We start from the raw sequence: 23984 nt of genomic DNA, 5'->3' as shown, positions 1-23984 counted from the left end.
AATGGTTGTCTAATCCACGTGCTGGTTTATTACCTGATAATCGAATTTCAACCGAAGTCCACCACCCTTCACAATCCAGCCTTCAACGCACTTCCAAGGGTCTAAGAACGTGTAACACACCAATCGGTTCTGACAAAAATGGGATTTCACGAGCGGCTCTCTGGAAACGAGCAGTGACAGCACCCAGCGTCCGCTACCAGCCAGGAGTACACGGGATGGAGCCAGTGCTCGGACTGCATGCCTCCACCAAGTCACATACCATTAGCTTCAGCGTGCATCTCGCACCGCAGGCACTACCCCGTGTCCGCACCGTGATTGGCAGTTGACGGACAGCGAAGAATCTCTGCGGGTGCTCTCCCCTCTCAAACACATCACCGGGTCGACGACATGACAACTGGGCTTGTTTCCTACCCTGTCAAGAACAAGTTTTCCGAAAAACCCCGGTAATCAAAGGAGATAACCTCCAAGTTTGAAGTTCATTTCCACATCACCTGCGACCAGCACTGGATTCCAAGGAATTTTACACAAGGATATTTTTTTTTTGTGAACGTCGACTTTTCCCAAACCGTAATTATCCATTGTGGGATGTTTATGTGTTACCACCATCAAGTTTAAACCATGCTTTGTAACGGTTTTCAATATTCATGTGGAACGCCATAATGGTGACAACAATCAGACAAAATGGTTTCATTTTTGAAAGTCTACACCGATGAACGACTCGACTACAACCCCCGGTGAAAAGAAAAACCCAACCCCGGCGTCATTCGGATGGTCATCGAAGGAGACTCGCCACCCCGTGGATAAATTAGCTCTCGAGATCTCAAGGAATAAAAACCTTAAGGGAAAACCATTAAAACGCCGTGGATGGAAAAGTCAAATAAACAAAGCGTGTTTGACATAATTTGAGGCAACCACAAACGAGGTTATTGGCATCCTTGAAAAAAGGAAAAAAAAAAAGAAAAAAAAAACTCCGGACGTAAAGTGAGATGGATGACCGAAGGACCAGGCGGAACTTCCCTCATGTCTCCCCATCAAAACCGCGGACATTTCCCCCTCTGGAATACGCAAGCTTAGGCATAAGAATGGTCACTTATCAAACAGTATTAATCGCCACAGCTCTGCTCGGTAAGTGTATTTGATTTTCATCTCTATATAGTCCCAGAATTTACAACCTAAAACTTCCCCCATCATGCCTCCACTCCACCATCATGGTGTTGCAGATTTTGATACTCCAGTGCACGTGTGTGTGATTATGTGTGCTTTATGTACATCACCGTTTTCAAGTTTTGCCAAGTACGTGGAGCCAGCGGTCGAGACATTTAAATAAATAATAAATGCGCATTTGACCTGCGGTGACAAGTGAGTAGCCCATGTTTCTCTTCAGTCGGTATGTATAATGCGGTGTGTCGAGGCCGGGGACTGGAACTCCGTGTAAACTAACCACTAATAAGTATCGTGTAAATAAATAATGACCGACAGTGTACCACTCATTTGCCATTTCCTTTCCCCCTTATAAACTTGACGGGATAAATTGGGGACGGAAGTTTTGGCTCTGCATGGTTTGTTTGGTCGTCGTAGCTGTCTCGACAAAAGGATGATGAGGAGGCCAACATTTTTGTGTTTGGGAAAAAGTACATCATTATTTAATTCTACCCGATTTGCCGGTCCCTTGTACTTGTAGCAGAGTAAAATGCTACACACAATGTTTCAGTTGCTACTCCAAAATCATCATTTGGATATTCCATATAACAATATATAAGCACAGAGTAATATTTTTATGGCAAAGCGCTGGATGAAATCGTTTCCTTTTATATCGCGATCTGTGAACATAAAATAACAATTCTGTGAACATTTTTACTCAATTGGTCATCTAAGTTGTAAGAAAAGAAAAAAAAACTTGTTGTGCAAATTTGTGTGCTTCCAGATGCATAAAGGGCCTCAGGTCTGAAGTCGTTTATTAATGAGTGAGAAATTACCCATTTCTCAAAAATCACGTAAACTCAACGGCTAGGGCGCCGTTTCTCACAATGTTTTATACTACCAACAGCTCTCCATTCCTTGTTACCAAGTTAGATCTAACGCTAATCATTTTTTTCGTTAAATTTTCACAAGTTGTTTTGCCTGGCTCAAATATTTGTTTTTGAATTCACAAAATAATATAGGCTAGTGTCCTGTGCACTCCCGTTTTACCAATCCCAATAGGTTCTTTCACTCAGTCTGAGCTGAGTTAGATTTGGATATCCCGATTCTAATAGTTTGCTTGTTCATCATGACAGATAGTTTTGTTTGTTATTGGCCTCCTGATTCCCGATTGGGCCCGAAGTAGGAAAAAATAGTCTGTTTGTAATTGTCATCCTTATTCCCGATTGGGACCGAAGTAGGAAAAGATGGTTTGTTTGATCCTGATTCCCGATTGGGACCGAAGTAGGACAGGACAGTTTGTTAGTTATTGTCATCCTTATTCCTGATTGGGCCCGAAGTAGGAAAAGATAGTTTGTTTGATCCTGATTACCGATTGGGCCCGAAGTAGAAAAAGGTAGTTTGTGTGTGTTATTGGCATCTTGATTCCCGATTGGACCCGAAGTACCTCTTCTGTGTTAACTTATGTATCCCAATATGAGGACAGGTTCCCATCTGGGTAGTTTTATATATCCCAAGTAGGAACAGATAATTGTGTTTTTATTGTCACTAATGAATTTCTAATTGGGACTAATAAATCCCAATCGATGTAGTTTTTAATATCCTAAATGGGAGTAGAAACAGTTTGGTGGTCATGGCAACTGATGAACTTTTGGTTGGGTTGTTCTTATGTATAGGCTCTTCATAGTCTAAGACTGAGGAGAAGCACACGTTTTCAATCGGGGTAGTACCCCAATCAGTAGAATAAAGTTGTCACTAGTAATGTACCCCAAAAGCCGTCACTGAATTAAGGTAACCAGCCTCTGTTATCATCCATGACTCAAAATAAACACGCAAACCTGTCGTACTGTAGTCCTATATGTAGCCAACCTTCAACTAAGTATAGGAACCTCTCTAAATTTATATTTAATCCAGCTATTCCTTTGACTGAATTCAGCCAAAGTTATCCACGGGTTTTATTTATTTTTATCACTTTCCAAGAAATATTGAACTATAAATAAAACTTGGCACTTAGCATCACAGGATCTTTTTTTGTTAGTTTTATTTTTTACAGGAAGTTTTTCCAGCTTTTTTAATAACGTCATTACGTTTAGACAGGACATTTATCACGTAAACCAAGTCTGACCGCCGTGACATGACTTGTTTATAAAAAGGAACCTTCGTTAAAATTGTGGCTGACAAAGAATGCTTTGTTTCTGAGGTCTTTTGGTAAACAATTGTGAGACACACCATGTTTTTTATACCACAGAGTTATTCCCAGGGACAGATCGAAGGCTAGTGAAAAGTACAGCGTCACTGAAACTGCTCTCGATCCGTGTGTTATAAAGGCCCTTTCACACGAGAGCAATATATAGCAAGGGTCCCTTGCTAAATTGTAGCATGGTTGTAACATTTTACAAAATGTACCTCGTGTGAAAGGACAACAGTGTTGTGCTTTCCAAGGTCTCGTGTACAAATTGTCAAACGATATTGCTACAATTTACAACCATGCTAAATTTAAGCAAGGGACCCCAGTTAAATTGCTTTCGTGTGAATAGCACTTAATAAGATGCAACAGATATTGTGCAATAGTTTGAGTAGGTTTTGTACCATTGGACAAACGTTTGTTACAGGGTTTGCCCTTAACTTTACGAGGAAGCAGGGCCAGTTAGTATACACTAGTTTGTCAGCTTTTGCACTGGTCGATGTTTTTGAGTTTCCTTTAACACTGTTTTAGCTTGGAACTATTATGTTTGAAGAGTACCGGTTACATCATAGAGTAAGGAATAGCAGTGGAAAGCAATCAACTAGCCAGTCAGACTATGGTTGGACAAAATTCTGACTGGCCAGAGCCTCGGGCATTTGGCCACAAGTGGACCGCTGTTTAAAGAATTCGGGTACTTTTTCAAAATGTCCACAGATTTACATTAAACTTACAGGGTTTGAAGATAATGATAGTGGAAAGCTTCCTTTCGAATATTACTAACTAAGGTTGCGTAGTTTTTGAGAAATGAGTAAAACAAGTCACAAAATCATTTTGGTCTCATGAGACCAAAATTATTTTAGCATGTAAAATCCCCTTAACCAGTTATGATTATACCAAAACCATAGCATAACTGGTTAATACGTTTTTACATGCTAAAACTGAGACGAACATTATTACTTTTACTCATTTCTCAAAAACTACAGCACCTCAGTAAGTAAAATTTCAAGGGAAGCTTTCTACTATCATTATCTTCAATCTGTGTAAGTTTAATGTTAATCTGTGGACATTGTGTTTTTTGTTATAATATATTAGGAAAAAGTACATAGACTAGACCCTTTACAGGGAGAACACTGGTTGATGTTTTTTGTGAATGAGGTTTTTTGTGAATGAGGTTTGCATGAGCTATCTCTCCCACTCTCTCTATTTTTCTTTGTTGGTTGGGTATCTGTTGTAATTTTGGAAGGAGCCATCCGCCCATGGTCACTGTTACTCAACGTTTCGATCGATATGCTCCGATCGTCTTCATGGTACCTTGTTTTATAGACTACGTCACCTAACTCACCTTGATATGGGGGGGGGGGGGGTTGACCTTGTGCTGACCTAATGGGGCATTTTGTACAGTAGTGTAGTTTTCCATCTGATTGTTGTAACAGGCAAGTTAAGGTACAAACAAGCGGGTCAGACTGATCCGTTAGTGAGTCAGGCTGACCTGTAAGTTGGTCTGGTTGATCTGTAAGTGGGTCTGGCAGGCATGTAATGTGGTCTGGCTGACCTGTAAGTGGGTCTGGCTGACATGTTAGTGGGTCTGGCTGATCTGTAAGTGGGTCTGGCTGATCTGTAAGTGGGTCTGGCTGATCTGTTAGTTGGTCTGGCTGATCTGTAAGTGGGTCTGGCTGACCTGTAAGTGGGTCAGGCTGGCATGTAAGTGGGTCTGGCTGACCTGTAAGTGGGTCTGGCTGACTTGTAACGGTGGATCAAGCTGACCTGTAAGCGGGTCCCTAGAGGGCCAGGCTGACCTGTAAGTGGGTCTCTGTAAGTGGGTCTGGCTGACCTGTAAGTGGGTCTGGATGACCTGTAAGTGGGTCTGGCTGACCTGTAAGTGGGTCTGGCTGATCTGTTAGTTGGTCTGGCTGATCTGTAAGTGGGTCTGGCTGGCATGTAAGTGGGTCTGGCTGACCTGTAAGTGGGTCTGGCTGACCTATAAGTGGGTCAGGCTGGCTTGTAACGGTGGATCAGGCTGACCTGTAAGTGGGTCCGTAGAGGGCCAGGCTGACCTGATACTGCCCTTAACAGGCTGATCGGGCCCTATCTGGGTCGGGCCTCCTACATTTAGGACTCGGGTCAATTCTGACAAACCACCCACAGTAGTAGTTTTTTAGAGTGTGCTTGCTTATTAAAAAAAACTAGTTCGAAAGTAATGAATTTTCCCTTCCCATTGATCATCATACTCCTGCAAACTTAACACAAACTTCATGAACTGCCATTCATGGTGTTAACCAGAGGGATTTCTTTGTGTCTTTTGGACACACTGTTTTAAATTTCGACACCATGTTGTATCCGCCATTTTTGGACACACAGTTTTTAAATTTACAGCAAATGTGGACACCCTTGTATCAAATCTTTGATAACATCATGACTACGTGCAGTATATGTGCTCTTAGTACTGATGTTTGTACCCAACTCGGATCAAATTAAAGGTTCCACATGGTTAAATTTTTAATTTGTTTCCCCTCATTTTTGTCAGGGACAAACCGAGGCTCAACGGAGAGGCATCGCGTTTTTGCAGTCTGAGTTCACTGTACAGGGAGCTTAAAAAAAATACCTTTTTTATTACAAAAGCATAATCCTACATAAAAGTCTATTTTATCACCGACTTACCATCAAGTTGAAAAAAAAACCACTCAAATAAATCACTGCTTTATTTCCCTTCACTTGCCCCCCCCCCCCCCCCCCGCCAATGTTGTCAACTATTATTATTGTCCACCGAGTGCAACAAAGAGCGAAATGCCCCCTATAGAACTTGTTATTCTACGATCAAAAGTTCCACCGATCATTGCACCTATATAGATCCTACTCATGATAAAGTCGGGCTCTTAAATTTTGTTTCAAGTTTAAAGGCACCAAACACATTTGGTAAGTTTTAAAGGTAGTGAACACTATTGGTAATTACTCAAAATAATGATTGGCTTAAAACCTGACTTGGTAATGAGTAATTGGGAGAGGTCGATAGAAAGAAGTAATTTTTCAAGAATTTGATTTCGAGACCTCCGATTTAGAACTTGAGGTCTCGAAAACAAGCATCTGAAAGCTCACAACTGCACGTGTGACAAGAGTATTTTTTTCTTTCATTATAACTCGCAACTTCGACCAATTGAGCTCAAATTTTCACACAGTTTTTTTATTATTTTATGCATATGTTGAGATACACCAAGTGAGAAGAGTGGTCTATTATCAATAGTGTCCAGTGGCTTTAAAGGCATTAAACACCTAAAGTTTTAAAGACAAGTAATATCACTTGGTGTGTCCCAACATTCATGCATGAAATAACAAACCTGTGAAAATTTGGGCAGATTTGTCATCGAAGTTGCAAGAGAATAATGAAAGAAAAAACACCCTTGATGCATTACTTCGTGTTCTTTCAGATACTTTTTAATAAAATACCTCAGCTGAAGTCTTTAGAAATCACCTCTTTCTCATAAACTACGATTAGAGGGAGCCGTTTCTCAAAATGTTTATGCTATCAACACAGCTCTCCATTGCTCGTTTTTTATATCAAGTACGTTTTTATGGTAACAATTATGTTGAGAAATATTACCAATGGTGTCCAGTGCCTTTAAAACTTTCGATTAAAGACAGGGGAAGCCCTATTCAGACATTTACCGTTCTACTTCATTGGAAGTCCGTCTGATCTTTGGTAATGATAAGTCAATTCCTTTCCCGGATTTCAGGTTTTTGATTTTTGATTTTTATTTTTATAAAGTCGGGTTCTTTGATGTGCTTCCAAAAACGTCTCTACAGTTCAACGTGTTGGGGTCGACCCCATGCCCTTTGTGAAAATTACATTGCGATTTTGTTTTCAACACCTGAAGTGAAAGACATTGTCGGCATAAGTTGAAACAAACATTGGAGTCAACAAGTTCGAACATGTTTTTCCTTTTTTTTTAATGGATATTGTATGTGGTTATATACCACAAGAAGTGGGGAAGGAGGGGTTGGGTTTAAAGACGGGAACTTTGGACAGGTTAAAGGAACACATTGCCTTGGATCGGTCGAGTTGGTCTTTGAAAATCGTACTGTAACCGTTTGTTATAAAATGCATATGGGTAGATGCCTCGATGCGTGGTTTTCTTTTTACCTCATCGACTAACACGGTCGGCCATGGCCGATCGTGTTAGTTCGCGACGTAAATGGAAAACCGTGCAATTTTGAGTGATACTTGTGTGGATCATTATATTCTACTTTTAAAACATCTTTCTAACCATATGCATTTCATAACAAACGGTTACTAACGCTTTTTATAGACCAACTCGTCCGATCCAAGGCAACGTGTTCCTTGGTAGGCCCTATAATTGACAAACACCAGTGTTCTCACCTTGTGTATCCCAACAAATGCATAACATAACCAATCTGTGAAAATTCTGACTCAATTGGTCATGGAAGTTGCAAGAGAACAGTTGGGAAAAAACACCCGTGTTGCACCAATAATGATGTGTGCCTTAAGATTTATAATAAAAGGCTTCATTATTTGAGTGAAAAAAAAAACCCTTTTCTCAAAACCTATACTTCAGAGGGAGCCGTTTCTCACAGTGTTTTAGACTATCAACAGCTCTCCATTGCTCGTTACCGAGTAAGTTGTTAATAATGCTAAAAACTATTTTGGGTCATTACCAATAGTAGTATGTACAGACTCTTTAATGTATAGTTTCCTGATTTGTCATTGTTAAAATAGAACGCATGTTCTCGTTATGTGAGACGGAACTTAACCCTAGGCTGATTGGAGCCACCAGGCAACGTTTTTCAGAGTATCGATTTCTGATGGGGAAAATTTGACAATTAATTGTATTTTTCTTCTTCATCTTCTGGTTGGTTTAGCTCTGTCTACTACATGTTACACTTGTGTTGATTTCTCGGCCACAGTTCTCGGTCATAGCATGTACCGATTTCAGTGACCCCGTCACTATTATTAGTGAAACGACGGCAGGCAATGCGAAACTGTGTTCAAGTCTTGTTCCGAATTTGGTTGCCATTTGAAAACTCAGAAAAATTACAACGATCAAACTTAAGTTGTGTTTTTTCCGTTGTTTCTTTTACCCTGCAAAATGCACCAATGCATTGAAATTTGATGGGAGCCTAAATTGCACATGAAAGGAACACGTTGCCTTGGATCGAGCGAGTTGGTCTATGGAAAGAGTTTGAAAACTGTTTGGACAAAATGAATGAGTGGGAAAGATGTTTTAAAAGTAGAATATAATCATCCACACAAAAAAATGCCTCGAAAATGCACGGGTTTGCTTGTACGTCGTGAACTATATAACGGCACGAGTCAAATATTGGACTCCACAAAATGTCCGACCGTGTTAGTTCGTAAAATAAATAAATAGAAAACCAAGCAATTTCGAGGCATAATTGTGTGGATCATTGTATTCTACTTTTAGAACAACTATATGCATTTCATGACAAACGGTTTCAAACACTTTTCATAGACCAACTCGCCCTATATCCAAGGCGACGTGTCCCTTTTTACACCAAGGTTGTTGTGTTTAACAAAGGACAACAGAAGACAACAGCTGTCGGAACTCATTATTTTGTTTTATTTGGGATCAAATGGCAAGATAGGCCTAATGATCATCCACACTCTTAAAGCTCAGAGCAAAGAACCTGTGTACACTATTGATAGTTACTCAAAATAATTATTATCATAAAACCTTACTTGGTAGCGAGTACGGGGAGCTATTGATGGTATAAAACATTGTGAGAAATGGCTCCCTCTGAAATAACGTAGTTTTTGAGAAAGAAGTAATTTTCCACGAATTTGATTTAGAGACCTCACCATTAGATTTTTAGGTCTTGAATCGAGCATCAGCACACAACTTCGGGTGTAATGGTGTTTTTCTTGCATTATTATCTTGCAACCTCGACGACCAATTGAGCTCAATTACACAGGTTTGTTATTTTATGCACATGTTGAGATACACCAAGTGAGAAGACTGGTCTTTGACAATTACCAATATTGTCCATTGTCTTTAAACATGTTTAGATTCTTGTATATGTTTAAATCCTACAAACCACATGAACAGGTGTCCAAATTACAAATGTTTATGATTTAACTTTGTTTAAAAAGTTAGTAAAACATAATTATGTGTTTAACTCTAAACACAGTTACAGTGTGTGGGTTTGAAATCATAAAAAATGATCAGGGGGGATACTCCTCCATTATGTGATGACTCAGGTATGTTCTCCACGCAGATTCCCATACCGAACCCCTTAATCTGATCTTCTACAGGTTCGAACAAAATCTGGTTCAGCCTCTCACTAATGAAACAGACGTTCATTTCCTCTGTACATTTAGGCCAAATAAAAATAAAAACATGTTTAACGTCCCCGCCCGCCTCCCTTTTGAGGCCGCTTTTTTTTTTTTCTTCTTCTTTTTTTTCTTTCCAATTTTTCTTTTTACAAAAAAGAAAATCACACAAGATATTATTTTAGTGATTGAAACGGTCTCGAAAAAAGATTAATTTTTGAAAAATGACCCAGCCGTTTCTCTTAAAGGCACTGGACACTTGGTAATTACTCAAAATAATTGTTGTTATAGCATAACAACCTACTTGGTAAACAAGCAACGGAGACCTGTGTATACAAAACATTGTGAGAAACAGCTCCCTCTGAAGTAACGCAGTTTTCGAGAAAGAAGCGATTTTCCACTTAAATATTTTAATTTGATTTCGAGATCTCAGAATTAGATTTTGAGGTCCCGAAAGCAAGCATCTGAAAGCACACAACCTCGTCTGGTCCGACACTTGAGTGTTATTCCATTTACTCTTTCGCAACTTCGACAACCAATTGAAATCAAATTAATGTTCACAGTTTTGTTATTTTATGCATAATTGTCATGTTAAGATACACCAAGTGAGAAGAATGGTCTTTGACAATTACCAATAGTGTTCATCCATACAGTGTCTTTAAAACTAGAGAAGAAAAATGTCCTCCTCATTCCTTTTTCTCAAAAAGGGTGCACGCTAAACGTGTTTTGGTTTTGGATTTTTGCCTGGCGCACAGACCCTTCATTTCCTCAGTACATTAAACCAATTATAGCAAACAGCTTTAAAATAAACACCGCGTTACTGAGGCGTGCTCAGCGAACCGTAACGGTAAGTCAACCCCCATAGTACCCCGGGCCCCTCAGACCTAATAAATCAAACCCCCTCTATGCGGCCAGGCGGGGATTAAGAGGCAGATTATGACGTCATAAGTGTGCCTTTAAACTACTCAGTTATTTGCGTTTTTAATTAAGACACGTTACCCAACGCCCTCGTGTGCATGCGATCACTTTAAATCACATAGCCACAGCGTGGAGGAAGAACCATGACTGTACACATGCATATTTTTACATGCACTTGTAGATAGGCCATGCAACATGACGTCAGAACGTTGCAAAATTGTTGAAAAGTACTCCCAGATAAGAATGTAAACCCTTAACTGGAAATTCACTGTACATTTTGTAGGGTGTTCGGATAAGATAGTTATAAACGTTATATACCATCATGTAACATGTGACTTTCAGAAGAGCCACAAAGGTTGCACTTCCTGTAGGCAGTTTTACAGGCCAATGTAATAACACGTTATTTAAGCACTGTGTTAAAGGAACACGTTGCCTTGGATCGGACGAGTTGGTCAAAACAAAAGCGTTTGTAACCGTTTTTTATAAAATGCATATGGTTGGAAAGATGTTTTAAAAGTAGAATACAATGATCCACACAAGTTTGCCTCGAAATTGCGTGGTGTTCCTTCTACTGTGCGAACTAACATGGTCGGCCATTTATGGGAGTCAAAATTTTGACCCCCATAAATGGCCGACGTGTTAGTCGACGAGGTAAAAGGAAAACCACGCAATTTCGAGGCATGTTTGTGTGGATCATTGTATTCTACTTTTACAACATCTTTCTACCCATATTTATTTTATAAAAAACGGTTACAAACGCTTTTCAAAGACCAACTCGACCGATCCAAGGCAACGTGTTCCTTTAAGTTCAACAATTGTGTTAAATCTACCATCTATCATGTTGTAGGGTGTTCGGATAAGATAGTTGTAAACGTATACCAACATGTAACATGTGACTTTCAGAAGAGCAATAAAGGTTGCACTTCCTACTTACAAGCCAATGTAATAACACGTTATTTACGTGTCTGAGCACTGTGTTAATTTAAGCTCATTCGTTTTGTACCATTGATTAAGTTCGACAATTGTGTTAAGGTTAAATCTACCATCTATAATAAGTGGCATGCCGATTTCGTAGACACAATTATGCTGAAGTTGTCTTCCCCCTCCCCCCCCCCCGCCTCCCTCCTGACCAAATCACTGACACAATGTTGATGAGGGCCATGGTCCAGCTGTGCTGACCGGTGTGTAGTGGTTAAAGCAAATGCACTGGGCTGGACACTATTGGTAATTACTCATATAAATTGTTAGCATAAATACTTACTTGATGTTACCATGGAGGTAGAATTCCTAGCAACGGAGAGCTGTTTATATTTACTATAAAACATTGAGAGAAACGGCTCCATCTGAACATCTGAAGTACCACACTTTCTTTTAGTAGAAAGAGGTAATTTCTCACTCAAATAATGAAAGACTTTAGGCCTGGAGCCTTTTTATTATACATCTGAAAACACAAATTTGTGCACCAAGGGTGTTTTTTCTTCCATTATTCTCTCGCAACTTCGACGACCAATTGAGTTGTTCACATGTTTGTTATTTTATGCATGTGTTGGGATACACCAAGTGAGAAGACTGGTCTTTGACAGTATGAGTAAAGGTGAAAGTTCTTGACGAATCGATTAGTCAATTGACATATGTAAACGTGCATCCCTAATTAGGCGTCGTGAAAAGAAGAAAAAAAAATGTCTGACGTATGGGCAGGTGAATGTTCTTGACGAGTCGGAATCAATCAAATTTGCATCCGTAAATGGGCATCCCTGATTAGGCGTCGTGAAAAGAAAAGAAAAAAATGTCTGATGAAACAATAAGGCTCTGACGTATGGGCAGGTGAATGTTCTCGACGAGTCGGAATCAATCAAATTTGCATTCGTAAATGGGCATCCCTAATTGGGCGTCGTGACAAAAAGAGATGTCTGACTCATGTCTAAAGGTGAATGTTCTTGACGAATCGGAATCAATAAATCTGTATCCGTTAATTGGGCGTCGTGACAAAAAGAAATAGCTGACGTCAGGCAAGAAGTATACCTGCCCTATATATTATCACTCATTGCACATCCTCTCGCAGTACCAGCCGCCCCCCCCCCCCCAACCCCCACAAGCCCAGTATCTTTCATCCATTCACTCCGTATACGTCCCGTCTACATTCACCGATAATTGAAAAAGCAAACATTAATTTGTTGAGTTTCTGCATCAGCCGGTGGGATTTCCTTCTTTCATGCTTGGGCCATGACTAAAACGGAAGTTGTTGCCACGGCTTTGACGCCAATAAATGACGACGGCCCTGCAGGTTAGAAAATTGAGACACGGGGACATGGCCCTAGTTCACAGAGTCTGTAAGGATATAAAGCTGCTAAGCACAGACAAAACTTGCTTAACGGAAGCTCGTCTAAAGTTCCTTCAAGATTACATTGTTGCAACTGCTACCCCGCTATAGTGTTTTGCTTAGCAATGAAATTGGCTAAGCAGTATTTTCAGCTTGACAACTTGATGTAACTAGGCCCTGTGCCTAACTTCACAATGCCTGTAAGTGTAAGCACAACAACTTGCTAAGCGCAGACTGGGCCTACTCAAGCTTATCTAAACTAGGTTACCAGCCAAAATACCGTACATTTACCATTGATGATGTGACCGGTACTCGACCAATTTCTTGCTTTGCAAACGAATTTGACAGCTTTATGAAATTGGGCCCTGACGTTTTACTCATATGTGTAATTAATTAATTTTAAGTTACTGTTCTCCTCCCTATAGGAGTGTACAATACTTCTCCCTCTCAGTTTTTCTGTGTAAGATTTAGGCAATTTTAAATGGTAATGTAATGTTTTATTACAAATAACTGTTCATGTAATTCTGCTGCTGGCAGCGAATTGAATAGAATTTTTTTTAATAAACCATTGAATGAATGAATGAATGAATGGTATGATCTCTATGCTTGGGAAAAAAAGAACACAACACAAACCCAATCGATTCTCGATTGTTGAACGACTTTAATATTCGACTACGGGCCACTGCAATAAAACACACTTCATTCTCTATTCTGAAAAGTTAAGTTTATGTTATAGTGTTGCTGAATGAAAATGCCAATAGGTTATCGTTTACTTGTTTTCTTCCTTTGAAATCACGGACTCTCGGCTTCGGTTTATGGAGCCCTTCTGGATACAAAAAGGCAAATCATAGTTAATATTATTTCTTAAAGACAGTGGACACTATTGGTAATTGTCAAAGACCAGTCATCTCACTTGATGTATCTCAACCTATGCATAAAATAACAAACCTGTGAAAATTTGGAATTTGCGACATAATAATGAAAGAAAAAAACACCCTTGTCACACGAAGTTGTGGGCTTTCTGATGCTTGATTTCGAGACCTCAAAATTATAAATCTGAGGTCTCGAAATCAAATTCGTGGAAAATTACTTCTTTCTCGAAAACTATGGCACTTCAGAGGGAGCCGTTTCTCACAATGTTTTATACTATCAACCTCTCCCCATTACTTGTAATCAAGAAAGGTTTTATGATAATTATTATTTCAGAAGTTACCAATAGTGTCCACTGCCTTTAAGATGATTGTTTGACAATAAAAATGGACGATCATCATTGACGACGTCATGCTTACGACACCACTAAAAATAATGTTTTTGTAAAATTGTTCAAAATATGTTAACGTAGCTGGCTAATCGGCGAACTTGACGATTTGGTAGAAATAATCATTGGGTTTATAGTGTTAGGTTTTTTAACGAGGAATTCACAATCACATAAAATGTTTACTTAAAAAGTGCGTGCGAATTTGATTGTAAACAATCCGTCAGTTGTTTGAAATAGCGCCACCTTGCGGTGGAAAATTTTGGGATGGAATATTATGCTGAGAACAACGGCCGTTATCCCCCAAAAACATGTGGGGCACTGCATGTGTATTAAAGGCTGTGGACACTATTGGTAATTAAATAATTATTAGCATAAAACCTTACTTGGTAACGAGTAATGGGGAGTGGTTGGGAATATATTGTGAGAATCGGCTCCCTCTGAATTTGATTTCGAGACCTCTGATATAGATTTTGAGGTCTCGAAATCAAGCAAGGGTGTTTTTTCTTTCATTATTATCTCGCAACTTGAACAATTTGAGCTCAAATTTTCACAGGTTTGTTATTGTATGCATAAATGTGGAGATACATCGAGTGAGAAGACCTGTCTTTGACAATTACCAATAGTGTCCACAGTCTTTAATAATTATGTTGCACACTTTTGATACTCTATTATTCAGCTTCTCGTTTAAACTAGAAATTTATATTTTCGATTTCATTTGATGTCTTTGATTTACGTTGTATATGATAAGTTCAAGTTCGAAAGAAAAGACAGTTATTAACGATTAGTATTGGTAATTGTCAAAGACTAGCCTTCACAGTTGGTGTATCTCAACATATGCATAAAATAATAAACCTGTGAAAATTTGAGCTCAATCGGTCATCGAACTTGCGAGATAATAATGAAAGAAAAAACACCCTTGTCACACGAAGTTCTGTGCGTTTAGATGGTTGATTTCGAGACCTCAAGTTCTAAACTTGAGGTCTCGAAATCAAACTCGTGGAAAATTACTTCTTTCTCGAAAACTATGGCATTTCAGAGGGAGCTGTTTCTCACAAGGTTTTATACCATCAACCTCTCCCCATTACTCGTCACCAAGAAAGGTTTTATGCTAATAATTATTTTGAGTAATTACCAATAGTGTCCACGCAGGAAGAATAATCCCTAGTTGGAGTTCACAAACTGAGAAGGTGAAAACTGTTTCGCGGTGACGCTTTTCAAATTAAACTTTTGTGGATATTTGTTTTCTATTTTTTTCTTCTTTTCGAAGTGAAATATTATTTCAAAATGTTTCATAACTAAAGCTGTTGTATAATAGGCTTCTATTTAATCGCTTTTACCGCCTTTAATTTCAAGGGTCAAAACGTATACCACCCTTTAAAGGCACAGGACACTATTGATAATTACTCAAAATAATTGTTAGCATACAACACTCTAAAAACTGAAGAGTTGAATCCAACACTTGCATGTGTTCGGTGAGTGACTACACTTTGTTTCTTTTTAGACTAATTTTTTGTGGCATACAACACATTTTTTTTTACACATTTATTATAACCGTTACTTCAAAGTGAACTGTTACGTAATACAGCTGATGTAGGCTTCTACTAGTACTAGGTCCAACCAAGAGTCGCTATGGCCCTTAATTTCAATGGTAATTTACCAAACGTATATTATTCATTCCCCTTTAAGAACCGAATACCAGCTACACCATGACCCCTGACCCCAGTCATAGCAATGGTTTATGTCAAAGCGTTGACATTATTATTAGGCATAATTTGCTAATACATTTTTCCCACTTCGAGTAAAGTGGGTTCGCCGTGGAAGGTGAAGTGTTACGCTTGGACAATACGTGATGTCTTGTATACTTGTCTAGTTTAGACTAATCTGATTCTTCGCTTTGCTTTACTTTTATGAGGGGACTTTAAAGAGACATACCGGCTCACAAAACACAATGTCCACATATTTACATTAAATTTACCATGGTTTGAAGATAATGACGGCAGAAAGCTTCACTTAAAATATTACTTGCTGATGTGCTGTAGTTTTTGAAAAAATTAGTAAAAACAATGTCGCGAAAATTATTTTAGCATGGACAACGTATGGCACTGGACACTATTGGTAATTACTCAAAATAATTCTTAGTATAAAAAATTACAAGCAATGAAGTGCTGTTAATAGTAAAAAAAACATTGTGACAAACGACCCCCGCCCCCCCCCCCCACCGCCCCCTCTGAAGTAACCTAGTTTTCGAGAAAGAAGTAATTCATTATTATTTTCCACTATACAAAATATTTGAATTTGATTTCGAGCCTCAAAATTAGATATTGAGGTCCCGAGATCAAGCATCTGAAAGCACACAACTTCGTGTGACAAGGGTGTTTTTCTCTTCCATTACTATCTCGCAACTTCGACGACCAATTGAGCTAAAATTACTTCTTTCTCGAAGACTACGTCAATTCAGAGGGAGCCGTTTCTCACAATGTTTTATACTACCAACCTCTCCCCATTATTTGTTACCAATTAGGGTTTTATGCTAATAATTACGTTGAGTATTTTCCAATAGTGTCCACTGCCTATAAAGACTGTTCTTTAACAATTACCAAAGGTGTCCAGTGTCTTTAAAGGCAACTCTCCTGAAAACATTGCTCTCCTTTTCTCCTCAAACTTGACGACTAATGAACAGCTTAAAAGCTGAGACTTCTACAGGTAAATTATATATAACATGTACTGTACATGTTCATTGACATTGAGCAGAGATTAATTTCATGGCCAAAACCTTGATCTACAAAAGGTATCAAAAGATATACGCATCTTGGCAAAGTTTCGGAATGTTGCAAAACGGGCCCGGAGTTTCAACATTAAAGGATCTGGGTACTTTTTGTAACACAAAACACAATGTCCACAGATTTACATTAAACTTACACCGTTTGAAGGTAATGATGGTAGAAAGCGTACCCTGAAATATTAGTTGCTGGGGTGCTGCAGTTTTTTTATAAATGAGTAAAACAATATCATGGAAATACGTTTTTACATGCTAAAATAATTTTCGTCTCATGATCACTGAGACGAAAATTATTTTCATGAGATTGTTTTACTCATTTCTCGAAAACTACAGCACCTCAGCAAGTAATATTTTCAGGGAAGCTTTCTACTATCATTATATCTTCAAACTGTATAAGTTTAATGTAAAATCTTTGGACATTGTGTTTTTTGTTCTACAAAAAGTACAAGACCCTAAGAGAGCATGGCCGTTTTTCATTTTTAAATGGACACTTCCATTGGAAAATGGGAACTTTGAAATGGCACCAAGGCCATAATACAGTTACTGGTTTTGAGGAAATGTCTTAAATCTTATTTTTGGGGGACGATATTTAATGGGTCCTGGGTACCGATGTACGGGCGATGTTGTCCCCGGTGATCGCTGCGGTTAGACCCTTATCTCAGATCATCCACACTGCTGTCAACAATTTCACATAACTGCTTGAGCAGAAAACTACGCTTAACAACTTTCTGCTAAAGCCTACAAGACGAGACCAGGGCCAAAGTGCATTAGAGCTTATTAAGCAAAACAAGTGGCTAAGAAGCTCAACAGATTGGAAGGTTACCAGCCAAAATATACCTTGTCACATGTCCAATTTGTGACTGGTATCCTGCTTATTTCTGCTAAGCAGAAAATGGTTAAGCAATATTTTCTGCTTAATTGGGCCCAGGGCGCACGTAGGCCTACTGTACATGTGTCCTGGCATTTTGACTGATAAACCTTATTATGATATTAAGTATGTTTATTCTTAGCTAGTTTGTGTGCTCAAGCAGCTCTGTGAAATTGGGGGTCAGGTACCAATTTCTTGCGCTGTTTAACGGTAATCAAATTTTCGAGAATGTTGTTTTACCTATAAAGTGAAATTAATAAGTCTGTTCTTTATTTATTAGTTTGTAGCAATTGTGGTCTGACAGCATCCAAGCGACAGATAACCAATGTGGATCTCCGGACAGGAGTGGTAGAGGGCGAGACACAGCACGCCCGGTTCTTAGTCTACCCGACCCCATCAAGAACTGGCCGGTGCGACGGTCAAGCCGTGGCCCAAATCGACTTCTCCGGACCCTACAAAGTAGCCAGGTTGATGCTCCGTTATGAAGACGTCGAGCCACAGGATTGGACGCTGGACGTATCCGACTCTGCAGCCGGGGACGGCTTTGGTGGGGACGGTGATGAGATCAGTAATATGGCGGAAACGCAAGTCCACAACAGACAGATGCGCGTTTATAGTAACAGCCTCCCAGGACACACCGTGGCCACCATAAACGGCGGGCTGCTCCTCAAAGTTGTCGACGATGTCGTGACGGCGGGGACAACTTTAGTTATTGAAATCTCAGACGAGAGGTTACGATGGAACAACAATGAGTCCATACGGGGATCTATTGATAGTAGATATTTGTACACTCTGTCAGGACAGGCACCAGTCTATGGACAAGTGGATTATTTCATTTATGCGGGATTTAACCGAGTTCCCGCGACGAATACACGGAATGGTACGGGTCTGTGCTCAGCGAGCATCATTATGGTCAAGTCAAAAGGTAAGTCACCTTTGTTCTTCTTTTCTTTTTTTTTACCGCGGAAAACCTCACCTCACAAGAACGGACATTCCCTTCTCTCGATAAGTAGTTTTCTCGAGGTTTTTTTTTTGGTGCGCATATCCGTCACTCAGTTACGCTCAAAGCGCTTGTAGTACATATAGGGTGCGTTCGTTTAGCTTCCCTGGGTCGACCCCGGTGTGTGGCGGCTTTTTTTTCAGGACGAACGTGGGTTATTATCTGTACACGTTTTCGTGAAAAAAGAAATGCCACACACCGGGGTCGACCCGGGGAAGCTAAACGAACGCACCCATATTTATACGTTGTTTTCCTGGGTACGTGGGACTACGTTCGATACGATATGAGACCTACTTCTTTTGTAACGCACCATGTAATGGTGCTGTGGTGCAATTATTCTGCCAATCAAACCAGGAACACTGGGCGAACCCCTTCTCAACGCACGGGACCAACGGCTTTACATCCCATCCGAAGGACGAAGCATCATGGTTAAGTTTCTTGCCTAATGGCATAGGTGTCACGTTTTGAACCCTCACTCTGCTAATCAGAAGCACCAGAGTTGGAATCCGGTGCTCTAAGCCGCTTTTGTCACACAAAAATATAAATTTAAAAAATGAATGGAATAGGAAACCAACTTCTATAACGTATTTCAGAGTTATAGTTTCATTAATATAACGGACTTTTTTTCCCAAGTGTGGCGCAATGTTTGGTTTTCCCGCTGGCTGCAAAAAAATATATATATCGCGTGATGCATTTCCGCTGTTTTCGAAAAAATTTCCCCAGACGGATAATTTATTCTACGGACATTATATCGTTACGAAAATCCTGATTTCAATTGCATGAGATGGAAAACAATTGTTTTTTAGACTAAAAACTACATCCTTTCTTTCCCGATTTTTTTTATCGTGCGACTTTTCCCCTCACCGTCCCATCATCTGTGGTATTTTTCCGCTGGCCATTAGACGAAAGAAAAAAGAAAAAACATAAATCAAAGTGGACCTTCTACATAGCGCCCTCTTGTGTCAGTCAGACTGCCAAGTCCTGAAAAATGTGGAATTCCTGTCCGTAATAATCCGTCTGCAATAGAGGATTTGAAGAAATACACAACAAGTTATGTAAAGCATTGATTATGATTCCGTATTACTAGGGCCTAATTTCAATCATAGAGCTGCTTAAGCAGGAAACAGAGTACAGAGCCTTTAAAGGCAGTGGACACTATTGGTAATTACTCAAAATAATTATTAGCATAAAACCTTACTTGGTAACGAGTAATGGGGGGGGGGGGAGGTTGGTAGTATAAATTTAAAACATTGTGAGAAACGGCTTCCTCTGAAGTGGAGTAGTTTTCGAGAAAGAAGTAATTTTCCACGAATTTGATTTTGAGACCTCAGATTTAGAATTTGAGGTCTCGAAATCAAGCATCTGAAAGCACACAACTTAGTGTCCAGTGTCTTTAAGCAAGAAATATTGCTAAACAATGTTCTGCTTAGCAGAAATGAGCAGGACACCAGTCACAAGTTGTACGTATGACAGGGTAGTTTAGCTGGTAACCTTTCTGGTAAGAACTGTATGTTATTGTGCTTAGGTTGTTTTTTTGTGCCAAAGCAGTTTATAAAATTGGGCCCTGGGTTTGAACGGTGTGACCTGGACCTGACCTCTTCTACTTTGATACCAAAATGCAAATTAAAGACATTGGACACCTTTGGTGATTTTGTCAAAGACCACTTTCCTCAATTGGTGTATCTCAACATATGCATACAATAACAAACCTGTGAAAATTTGAGCTCAATTGGTCGTCGAAGTTGCGAGATGACAATTAAAGAAAAAAACACCATTGTCACACTAAGTTGTGTGCTTTCAGATGCTTGATTTCGATACCTTTAAATCTTATTCTGAGGTCTCGAAATCAAGTTCGTGGACAATTACTTCTTTCTCGAGAACTACGTTACTTATAGAGCCGATTCTCACAATGTGTAATACTATCGACAGCTCCACATTACTCGTAATATCATGTGAGATTTTCAGCTAACAATTATTTTTGAGTAATTACCAATAGTTGTGTCCCTATGGAGTCCCTTTGGGTTTTTTCCTTGGCCTCCACACCGAAAATAGCACACACTGCCAAAAACTTCATTGACGTACCCTTCTAAGTAGAATCTTTAAGTGGTCCTTCTGCCCGGATTGTTGGGGTTTTCAACCGGAAACGTAAGTCAGTCGGGGTGCATTGCCTGAGGTGTGTAAATATTGCAATGTTTTTCATTTAGGGTAAATGATACGGGTGTGTTTGGTATCTCGGTGAAAAGTTTAAATTTATGTTTGAATGCCTAGTTCGCTTGCCTTGGTTTAAAGTAATCGCACAACACCGGTAAAAAGTATTGTCCAAAGGCCCACACTTCGTGTATCACAACTTATATATAAAATAACAAACCTGTGAAAATTTAGGCTCAATCGGTCATCGGAGTCGGGAGAAAATAACGGAAAAACCCTCCCTTGTTTCCGCAAGTTTTGCCGTGTAATGACATGTGTTAAAAAATAAACCCGTAATTCTCGATATCGAGAATCGATAATTGTTTTAATTTGTTCTCAAAAATTTAAGCATATCATGGATTCATATTTCAAGGGGTTGCCTTTCACCATTACCTTCTGTAAACCCTGTAAGTTATTTGTAAATCTGTGAATTTTTGTTCTGGTGTCCAATGGCTTTCAGCAGAATAGTGTACTAAACGAAATGCAGAAATGGTTGCGTGGATGACAAAGAAAAATTAATAAGAATGGTAAATCAACGAATCCTTTAATCATCACAAATATGCCTAGATTCATAAGCAAAATAATTAAAATGGAATGATACAGACATATTGTGTTATATGAAAATTATACAAAAATTAAAAAGGAAAGCAAAACTGGTCAAGTCAGCCAAAATGCCATAATTGAAAATGTTAATGACTGGCCCTGTTAGTGTTGGCATGTCAAATATGTTTTACAAGCACTTCCTTAAGTTCTTTTATAAGTTATATTATGGCCTTTTTTGTTGGAGAGTCAGTTCCCCGAAGTAACATTTTTAAGAATTTTACTAACTATCCAAGTGGAATTTGTGTTTTCTCAAAGCCAGCTGATTTCTTTTTGCTAAGCAGTAATTGGTTTGCAGCCAAAAATACCGCGCAAATGTACATAAAACATGACTAGTATAGCCCCTGGGTTTTGTTTCTTTCAATTTTTACAAGAACTTCATTCTTTGTTGGAAAATCAGTTCTCCGAAGTAACATATACGAATTAAGTTCCTTCCAAAGTTTTATTTTCTCTAATAATCCATCTTATTTGTTCTTCCACTGATCGTTTTGACCTTTTTTTTCTTCGCCCCTTCTATCTTTAAATCGTCAAGCAAAGTCCCTTTTGACATAAATAGAATTCGGCGGCTCTAGCGGGGGTTGTCATCATTGTGTTCCGGGGGAAATGAAGTGAACTTGTCATTCCTGCTGGGCGTGAGAGACTTTAAGTAGACGGGGCCCCCGGGTGGCTCGGTGGGTACTGGGCAAACACCGGGGCCCGCTTTAGCCCTCGGTGTGTCACGTCAAAATTCCGAAAGTCACACAGGGTTTTTGTAAACATCAAAAACAAAACTTGTAAAAGCGCTGATGACAAAATGAAACGGCGCATGAGAAGGTCCTCAAATACCTCTGCTGGTATTGTTTCCCTTTGATGTTAATCATCCTTTGATATCAATCGCTGCGACGTCACGATGTGGATATTCTAAATGCACTGGACACTATTGGTAATTACAACGGAGCAACGGAGAGCTGTTGACTGATATAAAACAATGTGAGAAACGGCTCCCCCTGAAGTAACGTAGTTTTTGAGAAAGGTAATTTCAGACTTAAACAGGCCTGAAGTGTTTTTTTTTCCTTTTTTTTTTTTTTTTTTTTTTTTTAGGGGGGGGGGACATCTGAAAGCACACAAATTTGTTCAGATGTGATTTCGGATACACCTATATAGTGAGAATACTGGTCTTTGGAAATTATTTTACCAAACGTGTCCAGTGCCTTAAAGACAGTGGACACTATTGGTAATTGTCAAAGCCTAGTCTTCACAATTGGTGTATCACAACATATGCATAAAATAACAACCCCGTGAAAATTTGAGCTCAATCGGTCGTCGAAGTTATGAGATAATAATGAAAGAAAAAAAAACACTCTTGTCACATGAAGTTGTGTGCTTTTAGATGGTTGATTTCGAGACCTCAAATTCTAAACTTGAGGTCTCGAAATCAAATTCGTGGAAAATTACTTCTTTCTCAAAAACTACGTCACTCCAGAGGGAGCTGTTTCTCACAATGTTTTATACTATCAACCTCTCCCCATTACTAGAAATCAAGAAAGGTTTTATCATGATAATTATTTTGAGTAATTACCAATAGTGTCCACTGCCTTTAAAGCAATATATTCGATCAATATATCACTTTCATATTGCACGTATTCGAAGTTTTGTTATATTTTAAATGGCTTTGTGCCCTTGCCCCTTTCAAAAGCGAGGCATCGGTCACCTGGAATGAGCAAACTGAAATGAGAATTTGTTTTCTTATTGGAGAATGCCTGTTGGTTGCCTGTACAATATCACGGCCCTATACTTATACACAGTGTAGGCTATGACTACTTTCTCCGTATATACAACACAGCAAACTGATATCAGAACCATAATTTAAACCCATTACCAATTCAATAGCACATAGACTCGCCAGATCACCAATCAAAGCGGAAGAAGTTTTGGCCCTCCTCTGCCAGACGAAGATGCCTCGAGTGGATTCTGTGGAGACGCGTGGGCAATCCGTAGGCAATCCGTATCTCTTGAGCTAAGACACTTAAAGAGAGGGGGGGGGGGGTCTGATAGGTTTGTTTAGTCTTGGCTTCAAGACGTTGCGATCTGTTTTCTTTATGGTATCACAAGATATGTATTACTGCAATAGACGGTGCATTTTAAATTAGCTGAATATAGACTTGGGTTTTTTCTTATTTATAAAGTGTCATATACGATGCTAGCCTTGTTAACCAATTTAAACTTCTTGGAGGGGAAGGATAACCAGAGTCCAAATGCTCATTTGACTATTCGCGAGTAACATTTGTTCTTAGCACTTATCTAGCCCTGTATAAGATTCTGCCGCGTTTGTTTAGTCTTGGCTTCAAGACGTTGCGATCTGTTTTCTTTATGGTATCTCAGGATATGTATTACTGCAAAAGACGGCGCATTTAAAAAAATATATATTAGTAGACAGTATTATGTATTT

At 39.2% G+C, this 23984-nt stretch overlaps 1 protein-coding gene across 7 annotated transcripts in view; it reads left to right on the top strand.

Annotated features, from left to right (window-relative positions):
- Positions 1-23984, top strand: part of LOC139953885 (signal peptide, CUB and EGF-like domain-containing protein 2) — an 84533-nt gene that overhangs the window by 4757 nt on the left and 55792 nt on the right. For 6 of the 7 annotated variants that reach the window (XM_071953483.1, XM_071953482.1, XM_071953480.1 and 3 more), the window contains exons 1-2: positions 247-1125; positions 18050-18694. In XM_071953483.1, coding sequence (XP_071809584.1) covers positions 987-1125; positions 18050-18694 — 784 coding nt within the window. In that variant the 5' untranslated portion in view covers positions 247-986. Of the gene's footprint in view, positions 1-246; positions 1126-18049; positions 18695-23984 lie in introns of those variants that run through there. The other variant, XM_071953484.1, reaches the window with a different exon arrangement.

The sequence above is a fragment of the Asterias amurensis genome, chromosome 22 (assembly GCF_032118995.1).
Source record: "Asterias amurensis chromosome 22, ASM3211899v1".
NCBI lineage: Eukaryota > Metazoa > Echinodermata > Asteroidea > Forcipulatida > Asteriidae > Asterias > Asterias amurensis.
The sequence above is the reverse complement of the archived record's forward strand: the minus strand, read 5'-3'. Positions and strand labels throughout refer to the sequence as shown.